The 24,085-nt window shown below is 35.9% G+C and overlaps 1 protein-coding gene and 1 long non-coding RNA gene across 3 annotated transcripts in view; one reads left to right on the top strand and one right to left on the bottom strand.

Moving 5' to 3' along the window:
* The window catches only part of LOC149906734 (solute carrier family 23 member 2), a 48,035-nt gene that overhangs the window by 7,011 nt on the left and 16,939 nt on the right, over positions 1–24,085 (bottom strand). The window contains exons 7-11 of one of the 2 annotated variants that reach the window (XM_090104908.1): positions 16,565–16,685; positions 15,613–15,754; positions 12,908–13,021; positions 1,270–1,409; positions 298–445 (exon numbers count right to left, since the gene is read on the bottom strand). In XM_090104908.1, the coding sequence (XP_089961034.1) occupies positions 298–445; positions 1,270–1,409; positions 12,908–13,021; positions 15,613–15,754; positions 16,565–16,685 (665 nt within the window). The remainder of the gene's footprint in view (positions 1–297; positions 446–1,269; positions 1,410–12,907; positions 13,022–15,612; positions 15,755–16,564; positions 16,686–24,085) is intronic. The other variant, XM_090104909.1, reaches the window with a different exon arrangement.
* On the top strand, positions 5,399–6,607 carry LOC149906735 (uncharacterized). Its single transcript, XR_016456988.1, has 2 exons — positions 5,399–5,652; positions 6,255–6,607. It is a non-coding gene; the product is annotated as an uncharacterized LOC149906735 (long non-coding RNA).

Here is a 24,085-nt window from a genome sequence, read left to right as displayed (position 1 = left end):
AGATATTTCAATATGGTTCATGTCATTCATTTAACAGATATTTAGTTCTATATAATTATTGTGTAGACTCGAAAGAAAATACAGATACGATCTACATCAAAATTCGTGCGATCTACAACAAAGTTATAATGATTGATGTTATTATTCTCACTTCCATTAAAAATCCTGTAAACTACAATTAACACTAAAAAATTAAAAATCTTCATTTTTACTAACATATAAAAAATCCAATACAACAGAATTGAATTCACGAACGTAATTGTTATAACAGAGAATAAATCCGAACAAAAATCTCACCAAAAGCAGAAATCATGCCGAACATAACACAGAACAGTCCGCCCACAATCGGCTGCGGGATGATGATGAACACTGCACCAAGTTTCCCGATCACCCCCTGGACTATCATCAGACCCGCTGCGTATTGTACTACTCGACGGGATCCTACCTAAGGAATTGATTAAAATGAAATTAATTTTAATTTAGAAATTGATCCAAACTTTTATTAAAAAGTAATTTCTTTGAGATCTTGAATCAAAAAATTGTATTCACCGATTCAGAAAATACTTAGTTAGTATAAAGAAATTGGAACCATAGTATAGATATCTAGAGACTTCAGACTACAGATGGTGATATTTTTAAAAATCAATGTTTTACAATGTATAAATAAATAAAAAAATAGATAGAGATTTGGTTATTATCCTAAATCACTGACAATCTATTTCTTGATGCAGTCTTATTCTTTCAAGAAGATTATACCAGCCCCCCTAGTCAAGTGGCTTTCTGTTAGCGTAGCGTTCAATAGAATAGACTACGAATGTATGAGATTGACGTAACCTGTAGATACGTTTATCTACAGCCTACGTCAATCTCATACATTCGTAGTCTATTCTATTGAACGCTACCTAAACGAAAGCCACTTGACTAGGGGGGCTGGCCAATGTATAATTTCCATAATATAAGTATTACTAGAATTCCGCCCGCGGCTTCGCCCGCGTTTTCAAAGGAAAACCCGCATAGTTCCCGTTCCCGTGGGATTTCCGGGATAAAACCTATCCTATGTGTTAATCTAAGTTACCCTCTATATGTGTGCTAAATTTCATTGTAATCGGTTCAGTAGTTTTTACGTGAAAGAGTAACAAACATCCATACATCCATACATCCATACAAACTTTCGCCTTTATTATGTATTAAGATTAAGATGATTAGTGATCATTCCAAGGGATGACTGTAAAAGAAGTCCACTATAAATATTTTACAAAAACAGCCAACCTTAGTAACCCCAATAGCGCCAACATTCTCCCCAAACGTGTTTGTCCCGTTACCGGAGCCCCAGAGCCCCGCGAGTACTGTACCGAGTCCTTCTGTTCCAAGACCGCGGTTGATCGCGTGTAGGGGGGGTGGTGGTGCCGCTAGAGATATAGGTAGAGGTATAGGTACAGGTACAGGTAGACTTCTACTTGTACCTGTACAGATATAGGTAGGGTGCATTCGATTCGAATTCCAAATGACGGGGTAAATGTAGAGGTAATAATGTTAAATTAAAACGTAACTAGTGATTGATTTGAACCCGTTTGTTTTCATGCGATACCTAAACGATGCTCACTATAAATATTGCGAATTTCACGAAATTACCCCGCATACAGAATAATAATTGATTGCATTATACACGGATTGTTACAAATATAGGTGTACTACAGGTAAATTTGCTAGTACAGATGAAGGTACAAGTAGAAATACCTGTACATATACAGATACAGATAACCATGCAGATAGCAAATATAGACACAGGTCTATGCACCGGTACATGTATAATTATTACAGATTCAAATGTAAATGCAGAGGCTGATACAAACGCAGATAAAGATACAGTTACAAATATAATTACCATATGTTTTACCATATGTTTTTACACAGATACACTTTGATTGACGTTGCACACTTTACACATATTGGCTTAATCTAGGTTTATTATAAAAGGATTACCTATAGTACCCACACTAGGCAAGCCTGTATCGTGGGCACTGAGACGTTTTACCAAAAAAACAAAATTAGATGTCCTCGGTATGATCAACGCTTATATCTTACACGTACAAAGGCATTTTATCACTTATAAGCTACAGGAAAATAAATACTGAAGATACTAAATAATACAATTAACATAATATTTTATAAAATAAATAAATATATTTATATATACATGACGGCGCCACCGTCGAAGCTTTAAAAAATAACGAACGACGAACCGATATAAAGCAGCGCGCGCGCACGACTCGGGTCATTCGTTCGCCGACCGTTGCCGAGTGCACATCTATTACGAGCTTACTATAGCTTATTTGTGATATTTATTTTATTAGTGGTCATAATTGTAATACCAAGTGATTGTATTAAGAAACGACTGTATTGTAAAACTGACATGATTTAAAAGAGCAACTATGGAGTTTCTTGCCGGTTCTTCTCTGTAGATACTGCTTTCCGAATCGGTGGTAAATAAAGAAATGTTTGAGTTAGAGGTGTTTCTTTGCTCGATTACCCAACGCAACGCCCACATTCTACACCTTTCGCCGATATCAGAATTGGGATCAAATCGAGCAAATGAGAAAGCATGTGGCGATAACCTAGATATAATTAATACGTGCGCTGATTAAAAGACAAAATGCCGCAACCACGTGGCACTTCGATCCAGTTTCAACGGGAAGAGGCATCCTACAGATCTACGAGCATACGTGTCACTGAGCAGCCGGTGACAAAGGGAGAGCTCGTTATGTGCGGGCAGGGTGGCAACTTCGCCTCGCGCTGCGCGGATGCCACTGCCGCTCGCACCACCGCGTCGGACCCCGTATGATCGAGAGCAGCGCTTCATCATGACTTGGCATCGCAGCGTTATCGCAGTAGCAGTGGCGCGGGCGGTGCGCCTACAAGCCGTGTGGTTCATGGTAGAGGAGGGTTATTGTGTAACGAAACGACGCGTTGGCAGCTGCCACTCGGCACATGTATGAGGCTAAGTGCTGGTGAATCTGGTCAGTCGTACTATTTTTATTACTATGTTTCTGATGTTCTCTTGTAAGAAATCGGTCAGTAGATAACATTTCACTTTGAGTGTGCAATTAGATAAAGAAAGTAAGGTTTTTAAAATGTAGTAACTTATTTGAAAGAAAAAGAAATTTATTGCCAAAAACAAAATTTATCTTAAAATTAATTGAGGAAAATCGTCACAGCCTCAGCTAAATGCTGCATAAAAACAGCGCTGATTTACAGGCCGTACAGATTTTGTTAAAAGTTGTAACCTACAAGACCAGTGTATAGTTAAATCGTTTTGCATTTAACTCGACTTATTCACGCAGTGATGTTATTATTAGGTCGTGCGATATTGCTTTACGGTTTTGTAGTTAGTTAAATCTTATTCCATTACATTTAGCCCATCTTAGTTACGCAGTGATAAATTATTATCAGTACCTAGGTCGTGTGACTTGTATTTCACTTATTCAGGGACACGTTTACTTGAGTAGGTAATTCACGTTATTTAAAAAAAAAAAACACTTCGCGGCGTAAGCACTGACTTCAAGATGAATTAAGTAACGACTTGCTTTAATGTTGGTTAGTTTGTGAGCTAACACTAAAGAAAGAAAGCGCAATAATTTGTACACTGCATCCAGATACTTCAATCGAACGTAAACAATAAACATTCACTTGTCCGTGTATCGGAACAAAAAACAGTATGCGAATTACTTTTAAATTAGTTTCTTAGCTACCCGCGTTAGTTTCTTGACTACCCGCATTCATTTCTTGAACTACCTGCGTTAGTTTTTATTTAGACTATACCCTTGACAAATAGCAATTAATTGCTACACAAAGACAGCCTTATTGCCATTCGATTAAAAAACGAAAAGCAATGCGTTAACTAGTGCTTAGAGGTTTAATAAACTTTTCGTAGGTATTTATTTAGGGTGATATTATTGAGGTCATTTCTTTATAAAAAAAAAAAATATTAAGTCGTGAACAATTCACAGTATACAGTTTTTACAATATGCAGTTTTATGAAATGTGGCAGATTTAGTTTGAACGGTAAATCGAGGCATTTAGTTTTGAATTTTTACTTAGATAATTTATTAAGTCCCTATTTAGGCAGTTCATAATACAATGTCACAGATAATTAGCGTGTGTTCAAATAAACATCTGGCGTAAGATTTTATGATTGGAGTACGGGTCTAGATTTGGTTTTAGTATGTAATGTGATTGCTTTAAAATAAAAAAAAGAGAAAAAAAAAAAACTCTTAACTATCCCATCAACGTAAGGGTCCGTTAAATATTACGATAGTTTAAAAAAAAGATAATAACCGAAAATAATCTCAAGGTTAATAGCGCATTTACAGTTTACATACTGTCGTCAGAATATAATGTCTGTTTAATTGAATAGAGAAAAGAAAAAAATCCATCCAGGTTTTCTGAAGGTTATTTTGTAGCTTCAAAATATAAGAACGCAAATCCTAAACGTGGAGTATTCGATAGTATAATCGATTTACATTTGTAATTCCTTGATAATAGTTTTTCTGACTAGCTGCAGTTTGACATCAACTGAATACATCAATTAGGTAGTTGTACAGTAGTTGTTGAGCAGTACATTCTTATTTACGTTGAAACTAAAATTTAGCTCAGCCCTTTTACTGTTCGATATGGGATTCACAGATGAGTTTAAGCCTACACTTATCAATTGTTTTAAGTTGAGTTTTCAAAAGTTAACATACCGTTAAGGAATTTTAACCACATTTGAGAACAAGCTTTTGCCACTTTTTGAGTTAGTCGAAATTTTATGTTTTTTTGCGGTTAAGTTACGGATTATTCGTTTTAAACTTTTTAGATATTGTAATTTTTGCGCTATAGTCAATGATCATAATTAACGACAGGTAATGTCAGATTGATTTTAATTAGCTAAATTACAGAGAGCGTTTTACGACACAGCGTTTAGAAGCGAGGCAGTTAACAGTACGGCGCAGCGGTTGCGTAGCATATGGAGCAACGTAGCATCATCAGCGGCCAATGGTACGGCTCGATGACGCGATGCCAGGATGACGCAGCACAAACGTTGAGGATACGGTCGCGTACCGTTTTACTGATTTGCTGCGGCAACACTCTGTTTTCAGTTTTCATAGTTGACCAGTAGCATACTGACATCTGTTTACTCGTACGCTGTACGAAGTAAATGGGTGTTGTGTCCACACAACACACATTTACGTAATATTCCAATATTACTACGGTAATGTCGTTTATTAGAAGAAAGTGATATGCTATCTGGCATGAGGTCCAGGATAGTACATGTGTGTTCTGACCGGTCAGTAGGATCGGGGCAGTGTAGAAACCCTGTAAGGTCAGTGTAGGCTGAGACATGATGGATGTAATTTTGACAAAAAAAAAATGAAAATGAATTATCGTAGTAATGTAGTGTGAGATATTATGGCGTACGAGGACGCAAGTATGACTGTATCGGAGATAACTTGTGTAAAGTAAAAGTTTGTAACGTGGATTATTGTAACGGTAATGATTTCATTGCAGGAATTGTGCGTGCTATCTGGTTTGCAGTCCACGGTAGTTGAGCCTTCATTTGTGGTGAGCGAGCGTCGTGTCTATGTTATGTGGATGTTGTTGGTGTTCTGTAAGGTCAGTGTGGCCGAGCGGTATAGTAGTCTAATCCCGGGATGAAATACCGTAGTGCTGTAAAACAAGAAGGGACGTACGAGGACGTACGATTGTCAGTATGGCCGAGGAGTGGAGAGAGTGGAGAGAGTCGTGAGTTTGGATTTAATATTGTTGTGTAAAAAAAAAGAAAAGAAGGAAAAAAAATAATCCTTAAAAAAAATTATGCAAAAAAATTTATGCAAAAAAAAAAATTATGATGCAAAAAGAATGATGCAAAAAGAATGATGCAAAAAAAATTATGCAAAAAAAAATGATGCAAAAAGAATGATGCAAAAAAAAAGGAGAGCAAAAAGAATGGTGCAAAAAAAAGAGAGAGCGAGTTATTGAAGGGAGTCCGGTCCAATAACTCGGCTATAGGGATTGCAGATCCGGTCTAGCACGCTATAGGGAAATCTGGTCTAGCGCAGTAAGCTAAAGAGATTTCCGGACTGGCACGCTAGAGGGAAATCTGGAGAGATTTCCGGACTGGCACGCTAGAGGGAAATCTGGAGAGATTTCCGGACTAGCACGGTTGCTGAAGGGCTTGCCGGACCAGCACATTGTTTTAATTGTCTTGTTCCCAGGTGTTCAGAAGTCGCTCGAGGACGAGCGTATGTCAGAATGGCCGTGACGGCGCCACCGTCGAAGCTTTAAAAAATAACGAACGACGAACCGATATAAAGCAGCGCGCGCGCACGACTCGGGTCATTCGTTCGCCGACCGTTGCCGAGTGCACATCTATTACGAGCTTACTATAGCTTATTTGTGATATTTATTTTATTAGTGGTCATAATTGTAATACCAAGTGATTGTATTAAGAAACGACTGTATTGTAAAACTGACATGATTTAAAAGAGCAACTATGGAGTTTCTTGCCGGTTCTTCTCTGTAGATACTGCTTTCCGAATCGGTGGTAAATAAAGAAATGTTTGAGTTAGAGGTGTTTCTTTGCTCGATTACCCAACGCAACGCCCACATTCTACACCTTTCGCCGATATACATATATATATAGATAATGTTTATATAACAATAAATATAATAAAATATATGAAATAATATAGGTGCCGATTATACTCAAATTAAAATTAAAATAATGATGCAAGAAGATTTTCTGTTGATACGTAGTTCAGAGAATTAAGGTAATTAGTTACGATGATCTTTGCTTTTCTAGAAGTACAGTTTTTAATATTACAATTGGAGCTAATTTTATTATAAATAAATATACCAACAAATGGATTGAAACGCTTAGCAAAAGAAGTATTTACACGAACATTTGGTATTTTGTAAATACGCTTTCTCACATAATTCTTGTAATTGGGAGAGGTAATGACCCATTTGTGCGTCGATATAAATTTATCAAGGATAAAAAGTTGGCGAACTGTAAGAACACTAGCGTCTTTATAAAGGTCAAAAGTAGGGTATCTAAAAGGTTTTTGTAACATAGTCTTAAGTACCGCTCGTTGAGCCCTCTCAATACGAATTAGGTTTGTCTTAACGGCGCCTCCCCACGAACCAATGCAGTAAGTAATTAGTGATTGGCATAACGCGAAATATATAGTTTTGAGCAATTTGAAATCGGCAGATCGGCGGAGTTGCTTCATGATGAAAATGATTTTACGCACGCGATCAGACAGAAGATTTATATGATTCTTAAAACTTATATTTTGATCCACCAAAACACCTAAGTACTTGACAACTTCAACTCTTTCAATGTATTGAGGTGCACATTCGTCAGGAGATACATTTATTAATTCGATCAGTGATGGGGCGGACGCAGAGGTCTTATGAAAGCAGACAAAATTCGTCTTGTCTAGATTCAGGGTCAACAAGTTACGTTCGAGCCAAGAATTTACCTGTATCATTCCCTGCCTTGCAGCTAACACTGCCTCATCCCAGCTGCCACCGTGAAAAGTGATAGCAGTGTCATCCGCATAACAAAGAATATCAGCACCGCTAAGTGGGAGGTTGTGAATATCATCCATGTAAAGAATGAAGAGAGTGGGACCCAGGATACTGCCTTGGGGAACACCGTAATTAACTTCTTTCGTGGCACTAACACTCTCTCCAATCTTCACACATTGAAGTCTCCCTCTGAGATAACTTTCGAACCATAGCAGTGCATGTCCCCTGACACCTTTATTATCAAGTTTTCTAAGCAGCAGCGGGATAGAAACAGTGTCAAAGGCCTTCGCAAGGTCGAGAAAAACACTGAGACATGCGTTCTTTTTGTCCAAATGTGAAGATATTATAGATGTCAATAGGCTTACAGCATCTGACGTACTTTTTTGACATCTGAAAACCGAACTGACGAGATGATAGAAGATTATTGGACTCTAGAAACTTGGTAAGTCGGGAGTTAACAATTTTCTCAAGGATTTTCGAAAAAACACCTAAAAGTGATATCGGCCTATAATTATTGGGATTGTCACGAACTCCTGTTTTATAAATCGGGCAAACTGCAGCAACCTTCCAGCTATTAGGAAAAATACCGAGTGATAGGCTTCGATTATATATTGACGTTAAAGGATATAAAATTTCTTCCCGAATCTGTTTAATTAGTGAATTATTAAGGCCATCAATGCCAGGTGATTTTTCATTTCGTAATTGTAAAATAAGGTTTTCAACTTCGGATGTATCCGTTGGACTCAAAAAGAACGATTTTGCTGGGATATTGTTCGATTTAATACTTGAAGCTAACGTGTCTTGAGTAATTTGTAATTTATTTAAAATATTAGTAGCATATGATTCACCGACAGAGGTAAAATGTTCGTTACATATATTAAGAGATTCTGTAGTTCCATTTTTATTGATATTTAAGAGATCTAAAGGCTTATTTTTGTGGTTATCTATGTAACATATATTTTTAACTACATTCCAGAGCTTTTTCGGGTTTCCTACACTAGATTTTAGGATATTGGCTTCATACTCGCGTTTCAGTTTTTTCAACAGATTATTAGTAAAGTTACGATAACGGTGGTAGACATGGAGTAATACTGCATCGAGAGGATTTCGTTTAACTTTAATGTGAAGACGATCTCTATGGCGTATGCAACGTAAAAGACCGGGAGTTATCCACGGCTTTAAAATATATTTTGATCTGGAACAATAAATTTTTTGAGTATGTTTATGAATAATTGTTAGTAGTGTTTCTGTAAATGTCTCAACCAAAACATGTATATCATCTATAGCCAATACTTCGGACCAATTCACTGTTTTTAGGTCGTTTTTGATGAGATCTATATTTCTTTTAAACATAAACTTTGTTGGTGTTTGAGTTTTTATCTTCCCCAGTCTCATGCCAACCATGACAGTATCGTGATCTGTTATATCAGTTCCACAAACTAATCCCACAACAGCTTTGTTCGTTTTCACAAAAATATGATCGAGACACGCCCCTTCTCTTGTAGGCTGTGTAATCGCGGGAACAAGACCAAATTCTGCTAAGATACATAAATAATCATACCACCAGGAGTTTGCAGACTGGGCCAAAATGTCAATGTTAATATCACCCGCCAAAACCAAATATTGAAAATTTAGTGTTGAAAGATGCATGTGTAAAGTATCAAGAAATATTGAAGGATTTCTGAAGGACGGGGAGCGATAAATACCCAATATGCAGGTTTTTTCATCCAGCACAAGCTGCAAACAATTTGCATCGTCGATTAAAGGTTCCGACACTGAAACGCTCAGGGCACTCCGTACATAAGCCACAACTCCACCGTTTTGGTTAATGAACTTACTGGATTTATATGCAGTGTAATTAGGTAGTATAGGAATTTGCAACAGATCATTGAGCCAACATTCAGTGAGTATAATAACATCATACACTATATTTAAGCGTTTCAATGCTACAATTAAACTATCGAAGTTTTTATTTATGCTGCGAATATTTAACGAAAAAATTTTTAAATTATATTCACTTGTAAGATAAGTTCTGCATGATTCAAGGTTAGAAACAGTGTTACATTTTATTTTATACGAATCTAAGTCTATTGCAATATTATTCGCAGCCATTTAAAATTATTGTTAAAATCCATTTGATTATTAATTTTATGTATAGAGAAAAAAGTGAAAATAATTTTTTAAAAATGCAAAGAACATTTTTTCTCGCCTGGCGATTATATTGTAGCAAATTTGTGTATGTACAAAACTGTATTAATAGTATAATATTATGAATTTCTATAGTAAAAATTAATGTGAGATAATATAATATTTTATGTTTATAATAAATACAATAAAATAAATACATATAAAAATAGATTATAGATTGTAATATATACATTAGTAGTTGGAATAATACAAAGTTATACACGGTTAACATAATATTACGATGAATAAATAAGACAAATAGGATTCTTTTCAGACTAATTGAACAATAAATTAGACTTTTACAATTGAAAGATAATGAAACAATAATTTTATTACTACGGCTGACTAGGGACCTGTTTGTCTGTGTTAAAAATATTGGCAAGAACTTCTCGCGACCGGATATGAATGGCGCTTTTCCCTTCGCGCTGTCTAACATAAACATTTCCGTTACTGCACCAACAGAAGGCATAACCGAAGTTCTTATATAGACTTCGAGCCTCACGAAATAAAATTCGATTATCTTTGGTTAATCTTTCGTTTATATAAATCTTACAGGCATCTCCGGGTAAATTAAAATCTGCACTACTAATGTTTTTTCTTGATTTTGCGGCTTTCAATATCTCGTCGCGCTTCGAACGGCGAAGTAATCGGACAACAACGGGACGAGATAGCTTATTGGTATTGTTAGGGCCCTTCTCCTTCGAAATACGGGGACCCACTCGCATTGCCCAGTCTATGTCTGCATCGCTTAGTTCCACGCCGACTTTTCGAGCCGCTAACAATGTAATATGCTGAAGGTTTTCGTGAGAAGTCTCCGGGATACCGGCTAATTCAATTTCATTACGTAGATATTGTTGCGCTTGAAGGTTTAATTCGCATTGAAGATTAGATATAGTGACTTTCAGGTCATTAATCTGCCCAGAGTTACATTCCAAAAGCTTGATACGCGATTCGCTTGTATTAACCTTCTCCTCAAGTTTATCAAGGCGCTCGTTACAAAGTATCAACGATTGAGTGGCGTCTTCTAATTTCAGCTTGACGGAGGAAAGTTCCTGGGTCAGACGACGAATTTCGGTAGTGAGTTCCTTTACCTCTTCACCCGTCACCGTCGCAGCGGCCGTATCTTTTTTACGCATCGTAATAAAATTAGAGTCGCTAGTGCACCTCACCGGGGTATTGCTATTATCACCCCCTCTCTTTTGGGCCGAAGAGCAGTTAGGACACTCCCATTTGCTTTTATGTTCTGCGGATAATCCACTCACGTCAATACATAATGGACAAAATTTTTTTCCACAGACCGCAGACGAACATTTGACGAAGTTGTTATCCTTAAAAGATTTAAGGCAACCGGAGCACTTCATATTATTAACTAAATAATATATAAACTGTGACGCCGTGATTTTTTTACAATATACTTCCGTGTCAGTTCTGCGGAAGCTTATCTTTGCCGCGCGTTGACTCGTAGCGCACGGCAAGCGGCCGCACGGAGATGTCACCCGGTCGCTCACAGGACTTACGTGCGGTAATCGCTTGCACGGAGATGCTGCCGCAGGATACTACCCGACACTTTATTAATTGCGAAAGAATCACTTTACACACTAAATTGATTGAAATTTTATATATAATTTCATTAAATACTTGTTGCACTGTTCTTGATCGTTCACACAGAGTTTATTTTAGATAAATATTATGGAGAAAACTTGTTTAAACAAACTTTTAGAGCACTAAATGATTATTAAATACGGAGCTTATACAGAGACCAAGTTAACGATTTGACCGAGGCGTCAAAGATGGAAAAAAAAATTTGCAAATTGCGCATAAATTATAAAGGAATCGGCTTTTTTAAAAGCTTTTCGATAAAACCGATTAACTCTTACACCCTTTTTTAGGAGAGTATTGATTTGTGGCCCAAAATTCAAAAAGTTAAATTCAATAGCGTCAATTTCATAAAAAATGCCCAATTTGCCAAGTTTTGTCTATTGAATGTGCAAAACACGAGTCCATCTCGCCCCTCGACTCAAAACTTTTGTTTTCCCTGCAAATGACAGGGAGTTCCTTAATTAGTTTTGCTTTCAGTGCCTGTAATTTGTACTGTAGATCTATTTAATTACGTGACTTCTGAGAAAAATGTACACAAAGGAAAATTTTAAACATGCCATTTTCGTTATTGTTGTTTATGAACAATGAAACGGATTTGAAACGGATTCTTTTGTGAAGGACACAAAATTCAATTTAACAAATGGTGCGTGCGTATTTGTTAGGAATTTTCAGAAAATTATAAGTAGGTATATTTAAGGATTGAATACTACCGTTCATTTCAATGAATAAAACTGAAAAGCGATTGCGAGACCAGACAAATATGTAATAATAAATTGTAGCGTGCAAGTTATTCAGAAACTATTGCAATTAGCAGTGCCGAGACCCCATTCGATTTATTAAAAGCAGCTTTCAATAGCAATTCATATTTAACTATCGATTATTATATTTTGCTATCAACACAAAAGCAAAGCGAAATATTGTTATCCATTCAAATATATTTGTAGATAGGATCGTTGTTATTTCCTATATATAAGTAAAGGAACATAATATATCATAAGCAATTTTAGAATTAAGAGTTGTTTAATTATGTATTCTTTGTTGCAAATTCAAAATAAAAATAAAACTAGAGCAATAGAAAAAATCAAACATGCTCCACATCTACATAACTATCGATTCATATTTCCTATTAGATGACCAATTTACAGGTTTATCATTTATGCATCTCATCGTTGCACAGGTTAAGATAACAAACGTTTAAACCTTCCCTGGACAAACATTTCAAAACCACAATCAGCTAAATCGGTACAGCCATTCCTGAATTTTAGCGAGACTAACTAAGAGCACTTATTTTTTATACACATAGATAGTAGATATAAAATATACATAGACACCAAATCAAACAAAAAAAGACGGGTTGCTCTCCCGGAGTGCCGGCAGAAGTGAAAACTTGATTAGTAACGTTGAGCATGTTTGATATCCATCCGTCTTACGCTTTTTCGATCAGGTCACGTGACCTGACGCGAGTTTAAGATTTTATACCCATTACAGAAAAAGTGCTCAACGCCGCTAAAGAAGTTTTCACTTCAAAACTGGAACAAAATAAACTTACCACACATCCTAGCAGTAGTAGGATAGTAGCTTATCGACTCCACAGTACAAGCGAGGACTCCGGCCAACATTCCGAGTACTCCCGCCACACTTACCGTTGGTGTTCCCCATTGTCCTAAAAAGTATTTATTTATATAGAAAACTAGCTTTCCGCCCGCGGCTTCACCCGCGTTTTCAAAGAAAAACCTGTTCCCGTAGGATTTCCGGGATAAAACCTATCCTATGTCCTTTCTCGGGTATCAAAATATCTCTATACCAAATTTCATGCAAATTGGTTCAGTAGTTAAGGCGTGATTGAGTAACAGACAGACAGACAGAGTTACTTTCGCATTTATAATATTAGTATATGGACTAGCTGTGCTTCGCGGTTTCACCCGCATTGCTCCGCTCCTGTTGGTCTTAGCGTGATGATATATAGCCTATAGCCTTCCTCGATAAATGGGCTATATAACACCGAAAGAATTTTTCAAGTCGGACCAGTAGTTCTTGAGATTAGCGCGCTCAAACAAACTCACAAACAAACAAACTCTTCAGCTTTATAATATTATTATAGATGCGCTAAATTAACCAATATTATTAATTGTTGAAATGAAATTGAATCTGTGTTTAAGTATTTAAGCTTTGTTTTAAAGCCAAGCTCGTATAAATGAAATAAAGTAAAGCCTGCCATGTGATTCAGGAAAATGTAGCTGCTGATGAAAGAAGTTTTGAAATCGGTCACATTGAAAGGTTTTAAGGTGGTTTTCTAGGTCAAAAACACAAATTTTTCCTCTTTATTGTATTAGTTAAGAAGTTTTTATAGCTGTATTTTTTTAATAAGTCACTAGGTAATGGTGGTGATGCGTCTCGTTTTTGATAAAAGACCACTATTTTTTGCCAAATGCAGAGACCAGTAACTATCGGTAAACTAATAACAGCTATATTAGAATCGGTGAAAATTTCATTCAATTCCACGTTTCGCACGTTTCTTTATATATCTAATTAAAAGTAATATAATTTCAAAATATCAGGCTTCCCTGACTCTTAGCGAACGTTCGAGATATAGGTACGTTGTAATTAGAATTTCGGCGCTCGTCCCTATGTATGAACATGTAATGAATTATGAATTAAAATCTTGTTGCTATTCGATCCCAAATTTCCCATATAGATCTAGATATTGTAACTGTTAACACGCGTTTTGATTTTGAGCGGTAGTTTTTATTTATTACAATTTTAAAAAAATACTGCTTTTTTGTAAAAACAACGAATACTAAAAATATTAATACATAATGATATATTTTCATTTAAAACTAGGTACTTATGCAATTTAAAGATGGTATGCCTAGAAAAAATCACTCTAATCCAAAAGCCCTTTAGATAAAATAAATATATTTGAAAAATTTAAACTACTTACATTATTTAAAAAAGCATGAAAACAAAAGTATATAAACTGTAAAGCACGCTGAAACCATAATTCTAACATAATACCAAATAGGCATTGTCATGAATAACAATGTAATAAGAATTTGCGACGTAAATCTCTCTCGAATGTTCTTTAATTTAGCGAAGAGACAATTTGACTGTACTCATTAGTGTAAGACATGGTTTGACTTTTAAATCGGCAAATCGTATTAAAGTATAAAATTCTATATATTGTACATATACTTAAGAATTTAGTAGTGTATTTTATCGGATTTAAACAAAAGATAGAGAGAGAGACATATACTACACCGAAAAAATATATATTTTTATCTATACATCTATACAAATATTATAAAGAGGAAAGGTTTGATTTTTTGTTTGTTTGTTTGTTTGTATGAATTGAATAGGCTCCGAAACTACTTGGCAGATTTGAAAAATTCTTTCACTGTTGGAAAGCTACATCATTTCTGAGTGACATAGGCTAGGTTTTATCCCGGAAATCCCACGGGAACGGGAACTATGCGGGTTTTTTTTTGAAAACGCGGGCGAAGCCGCAGGCAGAAAGCTAGTTCAAAATATACGCTTTAGATTTTTTTCAATTTAAAATTCATATAATTTCACTCCATAATACTCGGCTACCATCATAATGTACCCGGTCCTTTGGAAGGCTTACGTGGGGACACGGATCCAACACGCAGAGGCCCTTTAGAGACCTTTACTGTGTTGTGGGACACCAATTTCACCATTATTATGTTTCACAAGTAATTTAATGAATGATTTATAATGAAATTTCATATCTACTACATTAAACATTAATAACATAATAAATTTTAAGTGCCATTACAACATAAAAAAGTCAAAAAATCTAAAAAAACCGGCCAAGTGCGAGTAGGACTCGCGCACCGAGGGTTCCGTATGTGATGTAACTAAAAATTTATGGTTTTCGTAATTTTTCCTTTATCTATGCTATAAGACGTTGCTTTGTACCAAATTTCAAGATTCTGAGTTCACGGGAAGCACCCTGTAGGTTTTGATTCCCTTGCAAGTGTCGAAAATTTGCGGCATAAACGGCTGTATCTTTTGATTGCGTCGGCTTAGAAGTTTGATTTTTTCACAGCTTCAAGGGACAGTAGACCTGAGTAATTGATATAAATTTCAGCTTCATACCTCCACGCGTTCCTGAGAAAAAGGGTCTTGACAGACGGACGGACGGACGGACGGACAGACGGACAACAAAGTGATCCTATAAGGGTTCCGTTTTTTCCTTTTGAGGTACGGAACCCTAAAAACAACAAAAATTCTCACCAGGATACGGCACTCGGAACCACGGCGCGTCTTCTATAATATTAACCTTGAGGTCTGTACGAGCGGGGTGTCCCGGTTCAAATACTCCTGTTATAGTCAGTATCCCGCATATTGCCCACATTATCACTATTGTTAGCAGCACCTGTATTTTTAAATAATTTGGAAAATCCAAAAGTGCACGCCTCATAATTTTTTTTTAATAAATATTTATTAATTATTATTTTTGTTTATTTAATAACAATTAAACCACATCGAATCAGACCCTGAAAAATGAAAGGGTTCTATTCCTGAGCATACTCAAGCGTAAGAGAAAAAAAAGACTCGATTAGTAAAGTATTTCGGTCGCTATCGTGTTAACAAGAAAAAGGATCCGCACATACAGACACACGGACGTCCAAGACAGAACTTTTTTAAACTGTTTTTTAACTAGTTTAAATAACAAAAATGACATCAAAAATATCATGAACGTTAAAAATAGTGTTTTTTCTTAATATGTGTGTGTATGTATTATCTTATAAGTGCAATGTATGATACATAAAGACATTTTAAGTTTGAAAAATCAGATGTTTTGCGCGAAGTGACAGTAGTACCCACCTCAACGCTTCGCTTATGAGGCGTGCAATATTTATTTTATCATATTTTTTATATATATATTCATGATATTCAGGGCAGCATTATACAAAAAAGTTAATAATTTGGCCACATAATAAAAAAAAAACTAAAGTTGATTATTGAATGCCGTCTCATGACATTCTCACTTCCTGAAAAACTCACTTATTCAACACTTTCCGATTATATTTTCATACGTAATTAGTCTTTCAATTAATTGTCGTAATCACACCGTGCTTTGAAAAGAAATAAAAATAAATGTTTCTATATTTGCTAAAGACTAACGTTAAAAAGTATGAAAAAATAAAACTGATTGAAATTAAATAAAATCAAATATACGTACTGGAAATAATTTGAATAGCGGAAACCAAATAATGGTGAAACCAACTCCTTTCCTCCAAGCCACTGTGGGGATCTTCACTTCACCCATGCATTGAGAGAATATTGTTAGCAATATGAACGTACTGAAAAGAAATATCATTTAAAGCATGTTTATTTAGGTTCTGAAAATAAAATATATAAATATTGGGTAAATAGTAATATTAGCTATTTCTAATAGTTTTACATTTATTGGACTAAACAAGGACTAAACAATTTTAATTTAGGACACATGGTTAGGACAAATAAAGAATCATACTTATCAAATTCTTAACCTAATAATCTAATAAAACATAATTCAACATTACAAATTCTATTCCCGTTCAACATAATATCCCTATAAGCAATATAAGCCTATATTTTAGACAAAATGTTCTGTTTCGGCTTACTATTATCCGATAATTAATGATCAATTAGTGGTTCAATCTAACCAATATTGAATGCATGTATTTAAGTACATGCTATGTTTAGGGAGTACATTTAAATTTATTCACATAATACTCAATTCGTATGTAAATGCAACTACACTAGCAGAATATCAGTTTTCAAAGCGTGCATTTCAGTGTAGTATTTAAAGCAATGTTCATGGATTAGCGATTAGCGAATATTAGAAGAAAATCTTAATAAAAATAGAAATAAAAAGTGTATTTGTGCACATATAACGTGTAGACAATTGAATTACAAGTTCATTACAATGTTTAAGAAAAATAACTTATTACTCGTATGAAATATTTTAACAGATAAAAAATGTTTATTAGTTATTATGACAAAGCAACTCAGTCAGTAACGGCCTTAGGTAACGGCATACCCAACTAGGCGATTATCCCGTGCGTAGTCTAAACTTTAGCCTTATTATATCCTACTCTATAATAATTCTCATACCCACTAATGTTTTTTATATCTGTGCTCATACCTAATAATGCAATAATTATACATTTTCTTTAACATACGATCGCGTTTCCGTCAGTGTGAACGCACCGTCCGCGTCAGTGTTTTAACGCCTTTGTGAACGTTTTCGATATTTCACAGGCAAAATTTTCAACGTTTCAAAGCTCAAAAGAACCTTACTTTGTAGTTCCAGTTAGTGATAGCTTTGTTGGCAGAAAATTCGATAGATATGAACAAAAATGGTACATATGTTTATCCGTTTATATCCAGTGCATTTAAGCACCGCAAAAAGTAGGTACGAAAATATTATGAGCATATTTTTTAGAATATTAATAACATATAAATGTGTACTTATATTAAAATTATATGCAGCTAGTACATATTATACCGTAATTGTAATACATACTTTATGACAAAATAGTAATGTTAAATAGACTATCATAGAACCACTTATAATAATAATAATAATAAGGGCGTAGGGATGTGACGACCCCATCGCCCACGGTTGGAATATCTAATGTTTACGTGACAATAGATATTCCATCCGTGCAATCAGTCAACCCGCAGGACACCTTGTGGCGTGGTGTCGGGGAGTAGCGACCCCGCGGGAACCGAGTGCTCCCGGGGGAGGCCCCTGTCTTCATCTCCGGCTCGCCTTCACCGGCCGGTCGGAGTGAAGCCTGACGAGGACAGGACCCCCACCTCTGGCTTGCCTTAACCGGCCGGCCAGAGTGGAGTCGCGAGAGCTTTTAGCTCGAAGGGTGGATGCGAATCATAAGTGGCGAGTGGGCACGTGATGCTGGACCCTCAGGGAGCGCGTGATCGTAGTTTAAAGTCCAGGGACGCCTCTCCACCCTTAGCTGCTCACAATATGTTGCCCCCTTGTCGCACTTTTGCAGCGACTTATTTCGGGGGCCCATACAGTGAGAGGGCGAGTCACCACCTGCCAACATATTTTTACTTTATTTTAGTAGAAAGGCAGGTGCCATAGTTTCCAATAGTTCCCAAATACCGGCCCATTTAACATCCCACTCCATAGCCCAGTTTATTTTGTTTTCCATATCTCGAAATAGTCCTACATCGGCCGCGGACTGCCTAGGACTGTATCTCTATAGTGCAGTCATGGGCAGGCTGCGGCTGGTGTCCCACAACACAGTAAAGTTCTCTATATAGTCCATTGAATAAAAAGTTCTAGAGTGCGTGAGTTAGTAACGTAAGATGTTTCTTCGGAAACATGTCAAGAGTCCCTAGGTAATAAACATACTACAACCCCGGGCCACTAGGAGGAGCCCCGGAGTGGGGGGAGGGGGGAAATGGGTCCATTTTTTCATTTTTCGCTTAAATCTCAAAAACGGTACATGTTAGAGAAAAACTTTCAAGGAAAAGTTGAAAGGCCATAAAATTATCTACAAGTTGTACCTAAATCATTTTTTCCTATATCCTACCGTTTCTGAGTTATACGCAGTAAAACATGATTTTGGCTCAAACAATTTCCACATCAATCGATCAAAAAATATTTCTTTCTTCCAAAAAACTCAAATGTGCAACTCGTGACCGGTACTGATAGATTGCTCTTAATTTGGTCTATAATTGGTAAAATAAACACATTCCTCCATGGAAGCCTTTAGGAGGAATCGATTGTCAAAATATTATATTAGGGTAGTTTGAGTTACTGAACTTGATCTTTTTATTTTTTTCTTCCAAAAAACTCAAAAGTGCAACTTGTGACCGGTACAGATAGATTGCTCATAATTGGGTCTATCATTGATAAAAATACCAGATTCCACCACGGAGGCGTTTACGGGGAATTGAATTTTATTAGGGTAGTTACGATACTTGAACTTTTTATTTTTTTTCTCCAAAAAAACTCAAAAGTGCAACTTGTGACCGGTACTGATAGATTGCTCTTAATTAGTTCTATGATTGGTAAAATAAACACATTCCTCCATGGAAGCCTTTAGGAGGAATCGATTGTCAAAATATTATATTAGGGTAGTTTGAGTTACTGAACTTGATCTTTTTATTTTTTTCTTCCAAAAAACTCAAAAGTGCAACTTGTGACCGGTACTGATAGATTGCTCTTAATTAGGTCTATAATTGGTAAAATAAACACATTCCTCCATGGAAGCCTTTAGGGGGAATCGATTGTCAAAATATTATATTAGGGTAGTTTGAGTTACTGAACTTGATCTTTTTATTTTTTTCTTCCAAAAAACTCAAAAGTGCAACTTGTGACCGGTACAGATAGATTGCTCATAATTAGGTCTATCATTGATAAAAATACTAGATTCCACCACGGAGGCGTTTACGGGGAATTGAATTTTATTAGGGTAGTTACGATACTTGAACTTTTTATTTTTTTTCTTCCAAAAAACTCAAAAGTGCAACTTGTGACCGGTACAGATAGATTGCTCATAATTAGGTCTATCATTGATAAAAATACCAGATTCCACTATGGAGGCGTTTACGGGGAATTTGAGTTTTATTAGGGTAGTTACGATACTTGAACTTTTTAACTAACTACCATAATAAAATTCAATTCCCCGTAAACGCCTCCGTGGTGGAATCTGGTATTTTTATCAATGATAGATCTAATTATGAGCAATCTATCTGTACCGGTCACAAGTTGCACTTTTGAGTTTTTAGGAAGAAAAAAAAATAAAAAGTTCATGTATCGTAACTACCCTGATAAAATTCAATTCCCCGTAAACGCCTCCGTGGTGGAATCTGGTATTTTTAGCAATGATAGACCCAATTATGAGCAATCTATCTGTACCGGTCACAAGTTGCACTTTTGAGTTTTTTGGAAGAAAAAAATAAAAAGATCAAGTTCAGTAACTCAAACTACCCTAATATAATATTTTGACAATCGATTCCTCCTAAAGGCTTCCATGGAGGAATGTGTTTATTTTACCAATTATAGACCAAATTAAGAGCAATCTATCTTTACCGGTCACAAGTTGCACATTTGAGTTTTTTGGAAGAAAGAAATATTTTTTGATCGATTGATGTGGAAATTGTTTGAGCCAAAATCATGTTTTACTGCGTATAACTCAGAAACGGTAGGATATAGGAAAAAATGATTTAGGTACAACTTGTAGATAATTTTATGGCCTTTCAACTTTTCCTTAAAAGTTTTTCTCTAACATGTACCGTTTTTGAGATTTAAGCGAAAAATGAAAAAATGGACCCATTTCCCCCCTCCCCCCACTCCGGGGCTCCTCCTAGTGGCCCGGGGTTTTAGTATGTTTATTACCTAGGGACTCTTGACATGTTTCCGAAGAAACATCTTACGTTACTAACTCACGCACTCTAGGCCCCCCTTGGAGGGACTCATTCAATGGACTAATAGGGCCTCTGCGTGTTGGATCCGTGTCCCCACGTAAGCCTTCCAAAGGACCGGGTACCTTCCTTACGATGGTACCCGAGTATTATGGATGAGATACACATAATAATAATAATAAATTCTTTATTTGACAACAAAAAATATACATGTACATGCAATTATAGGATAACTTACATATAAGTAAAACATAAATCGTAGCTGTAGGTACAATTAATTGCAATATTTGAACAATGTCTCCTATGCTAGGAAATGTCCTGTGTTACAGGAGACATTTATCCGTCCGTTGATACAAGATATATACCTGAATATTATAACAATTCTATACTATGCAAGTATCACTTTAGCCGAAAATTTGATGACTTTAAAGAATAAACTCTTTGCAAAAAAAAAATATATATATATGAGAGAAATTTAACTAAAAATCTAAAAGAATTTAAAAGAAAGGATATACGTATTGAGTGTGTGTGTGTGTGTGTGTGTGTGTGTGGGTGTGCGTGTGTGTGAAAGAGTGTGTATGTGAGTGAGTGTGTGTTTTCTAGTTTGTAGTTTGGATTAAATAATATAATGATCTAACAAGTGTTCACATTCATCATAATTTAGCTCTAGAAGGTAATTAGTTAGGTTGGACTTACATTGTAATGTGTTCATGTTGTGTATATTAAGTGTCTTATGTAATTTATTATATAGATGTGCACTTAGGTAGTCGTAATGTCTTTTTGCAAGCTTAGTATTTGTATATATGACTGGACATATCGGCGGGGGTCGCCTCTTATCTGAGAGTTTACTTTTAGTTGCGGGAAGGCTTTTATGCTTCTTCATCATTGCCCGGAGTATATACATTTTGCGCACAGTAAGTACCTTAAAATCAGTGTATACTTGTTTCGTTGGATATCTGAAGGGTTTGTTGAGAAGAGTTTTAATCACTGCTCTTTGAGCTCGTTCGGCTTGTATAATATTGTTTTTCGGAGCACCTCCCCAAGCGGTGATGCAGTAACCAATAATTGATTCGCATAATGCGGTGTACACTATTTTAAGAACGTCTTTATTAGCAGGGATTCGTAATTTTTTAAAAACAAAGATTAACTTCCTTATTCGTGAAGAGATAGCGTTAAGGTGCTGTTTCCAGGAAAGGCAAGAGTCTATCCAGACACCGAGATATTTAACTGTGTCGGCCCTATCTATAGATAGACAATTGCAGGTATTTACTCTATCGCACGAGTGAGCTAAAATTTTGAAAGAGGGTTTAGGTGGAATGGCAGATATTTTACTGGCAAAGGTAATAAATTTAGATTTTTGAATATTTAGACTCAGGAAGTTTGAAGAAAGCCAATTTTGAACAACACTTAAAGCACCTTCTGCTCCTTTCTTTGCCTCATCCCAGTCACGGCCACTCACCAAAAGGACAGTATCATCAGCATATGCTATGATACGTGTAGAAGGATAAGCAAGTTGGCAAAGTTCGTTAACATATATTTGAAAGAGGAGTGGAGATAGTAAACTACCTTGGGGTAAGCCAAATTCCAAAGATTCTTCAGTGCTGATGTGACTACCAATCTTAACGGATTGAGTTCGATTCGAGAGGAAATCTTCAAGTAGTTTGTAAGCCGTTCCCCGGATACCAATTCGCTCGAGCTTTTTTAGTAGGATAGGGATAGAGACAGTATCAAAAGCTTTGGACAAGTCGAGGAATATGCCAATACACTTTAGTTTGTTGTCTATATTTTTAACTAAAAATTCTAGAAGTGCAGCGACTGCATTTTCTGTTGACATGCCTTTTCGAAAACCAAACTGATTGTCAGCGATGATTTTATATTTCTCAAGGTAGCTATTCATGTTCTTGTATATTATTCTTTCTAAAATTTTGGAGATAGCTGGCAGTACTGAAATTGGTCTGTAATTATTTATACTATCTCTATCCCCAGCCTTGTAAACCGGATGTACGATAGCCTTTTTGAGAGCTGTAGGAAAAATACCCGAAGTTAAAGCAAGATTACAGATGTGTGTGATGGGAGGTACAAGTTTTGATCTGGTAGCGTTAAGTAGTTTGGGGGTAATGCCATCCCACCCAGGGGCACTATCAATGCGGAGGTTACTTACTATACCATCAACTGTATTTTCATCGATCTCCAAGAAAACTATCGAATTAGGCATTGAGCAATTTAAGCTTGAGTTTGCAAATTTGGGTTGACTTGTTGCATTTATTTTACTTGCCATATTTTTACCTACGCTGGCGAAGAAGCTATTTATGGTGTTAACTGATTCCAGTGGGTTACTATGCGTGTTAAGAAGTTCGGTGCATGATGAGGTATATGAGTCCTGATCTAACACGTTACGGACAGCTCCCCACATTTTTTTAGTGTCCTTACCGGCCTCGACGAATAATTTTTCTTCGAACACTCGCCTTACTTTTTTGAGTAGGTTGTTACAGAAGTTACGGTAACGTAAGTATGTTAATTTTAAAATAGTATTTTTAGGGTTTTTATTTGATTTATAGTGCATCCTATCTCTATTGCGAATACATCTGAGAAGGCCAATTGTCATCCACGGTTTTTTGAGTCTAAGCTTGGAGGGAATGGGTCTAAGTATAGTATTCTTAGTCAAAATAGGCGAAAGTAGGTGGAGTAGTCTATTCATGGCTGTGTTAGCATCCGTACAACTGAAAACACTCGATAAATCACATTGTTGAATATCATTAACGGTTTCTGTAAAATTTAAGTGGGGACGATTAAAGTGAGTGATTTTATTAGTCAATTTTATTTCTAAATTTAATAATAAAGCCGAATGATCAGTTATTGATGTTTTTAGAATAAGAGATGTGGGAACATAGGTTGATTTAATAAATATATGATCTAGACAATTATCTAACCGAGTTGCTAGATTGTGAGCTGGAAGAAGCCCATGCGAGGCCATAAAGTTTAAATAATAATTTGAACGATGATCACTGTTATTTGGGGTTATATTAATATTCATATCGCCAATTAATGAAATATTACTAAATTGTTTATAATTTATTAAAATGCAATCTAAGCTGTCTAAAAAATTGTCTATGTTTTTATGGCATGGGGATCTATATAAAGCTACTAATATAATTTTATTGTATATATTGCATACTAGGCCACTTGCATCAGTGAGATTTGGTTCATAAATATTAAAGCTTATGGAGTTTTTGATATAAAGGACTACTCCATCATTTTTATTTATGACTTTTGATGTGTGGACTGAGGTATATCCCTGTATTTGTGGAATAATAGA

Source organism: Colias eurytheme, chromosome 8 (genome assembly GCF_061535395.1).
Source record: "Colias eurytheme isolate Ceu_HAF_F1 chromosome 8, ilColEury1 Martin Lab GWU primary, whole genome shotgun sequence".
NCBI lineage: Eukaryota > Metazoa > Arthropoda > Insecta > Lepidoptera > Pieridae > Colias > Colias eurytheme.
The sequence above is the reverse complement of the archived record's forward strand: the minus strand, read 5'-3'. Positions and strand labels throughout refer to the sequence as shown.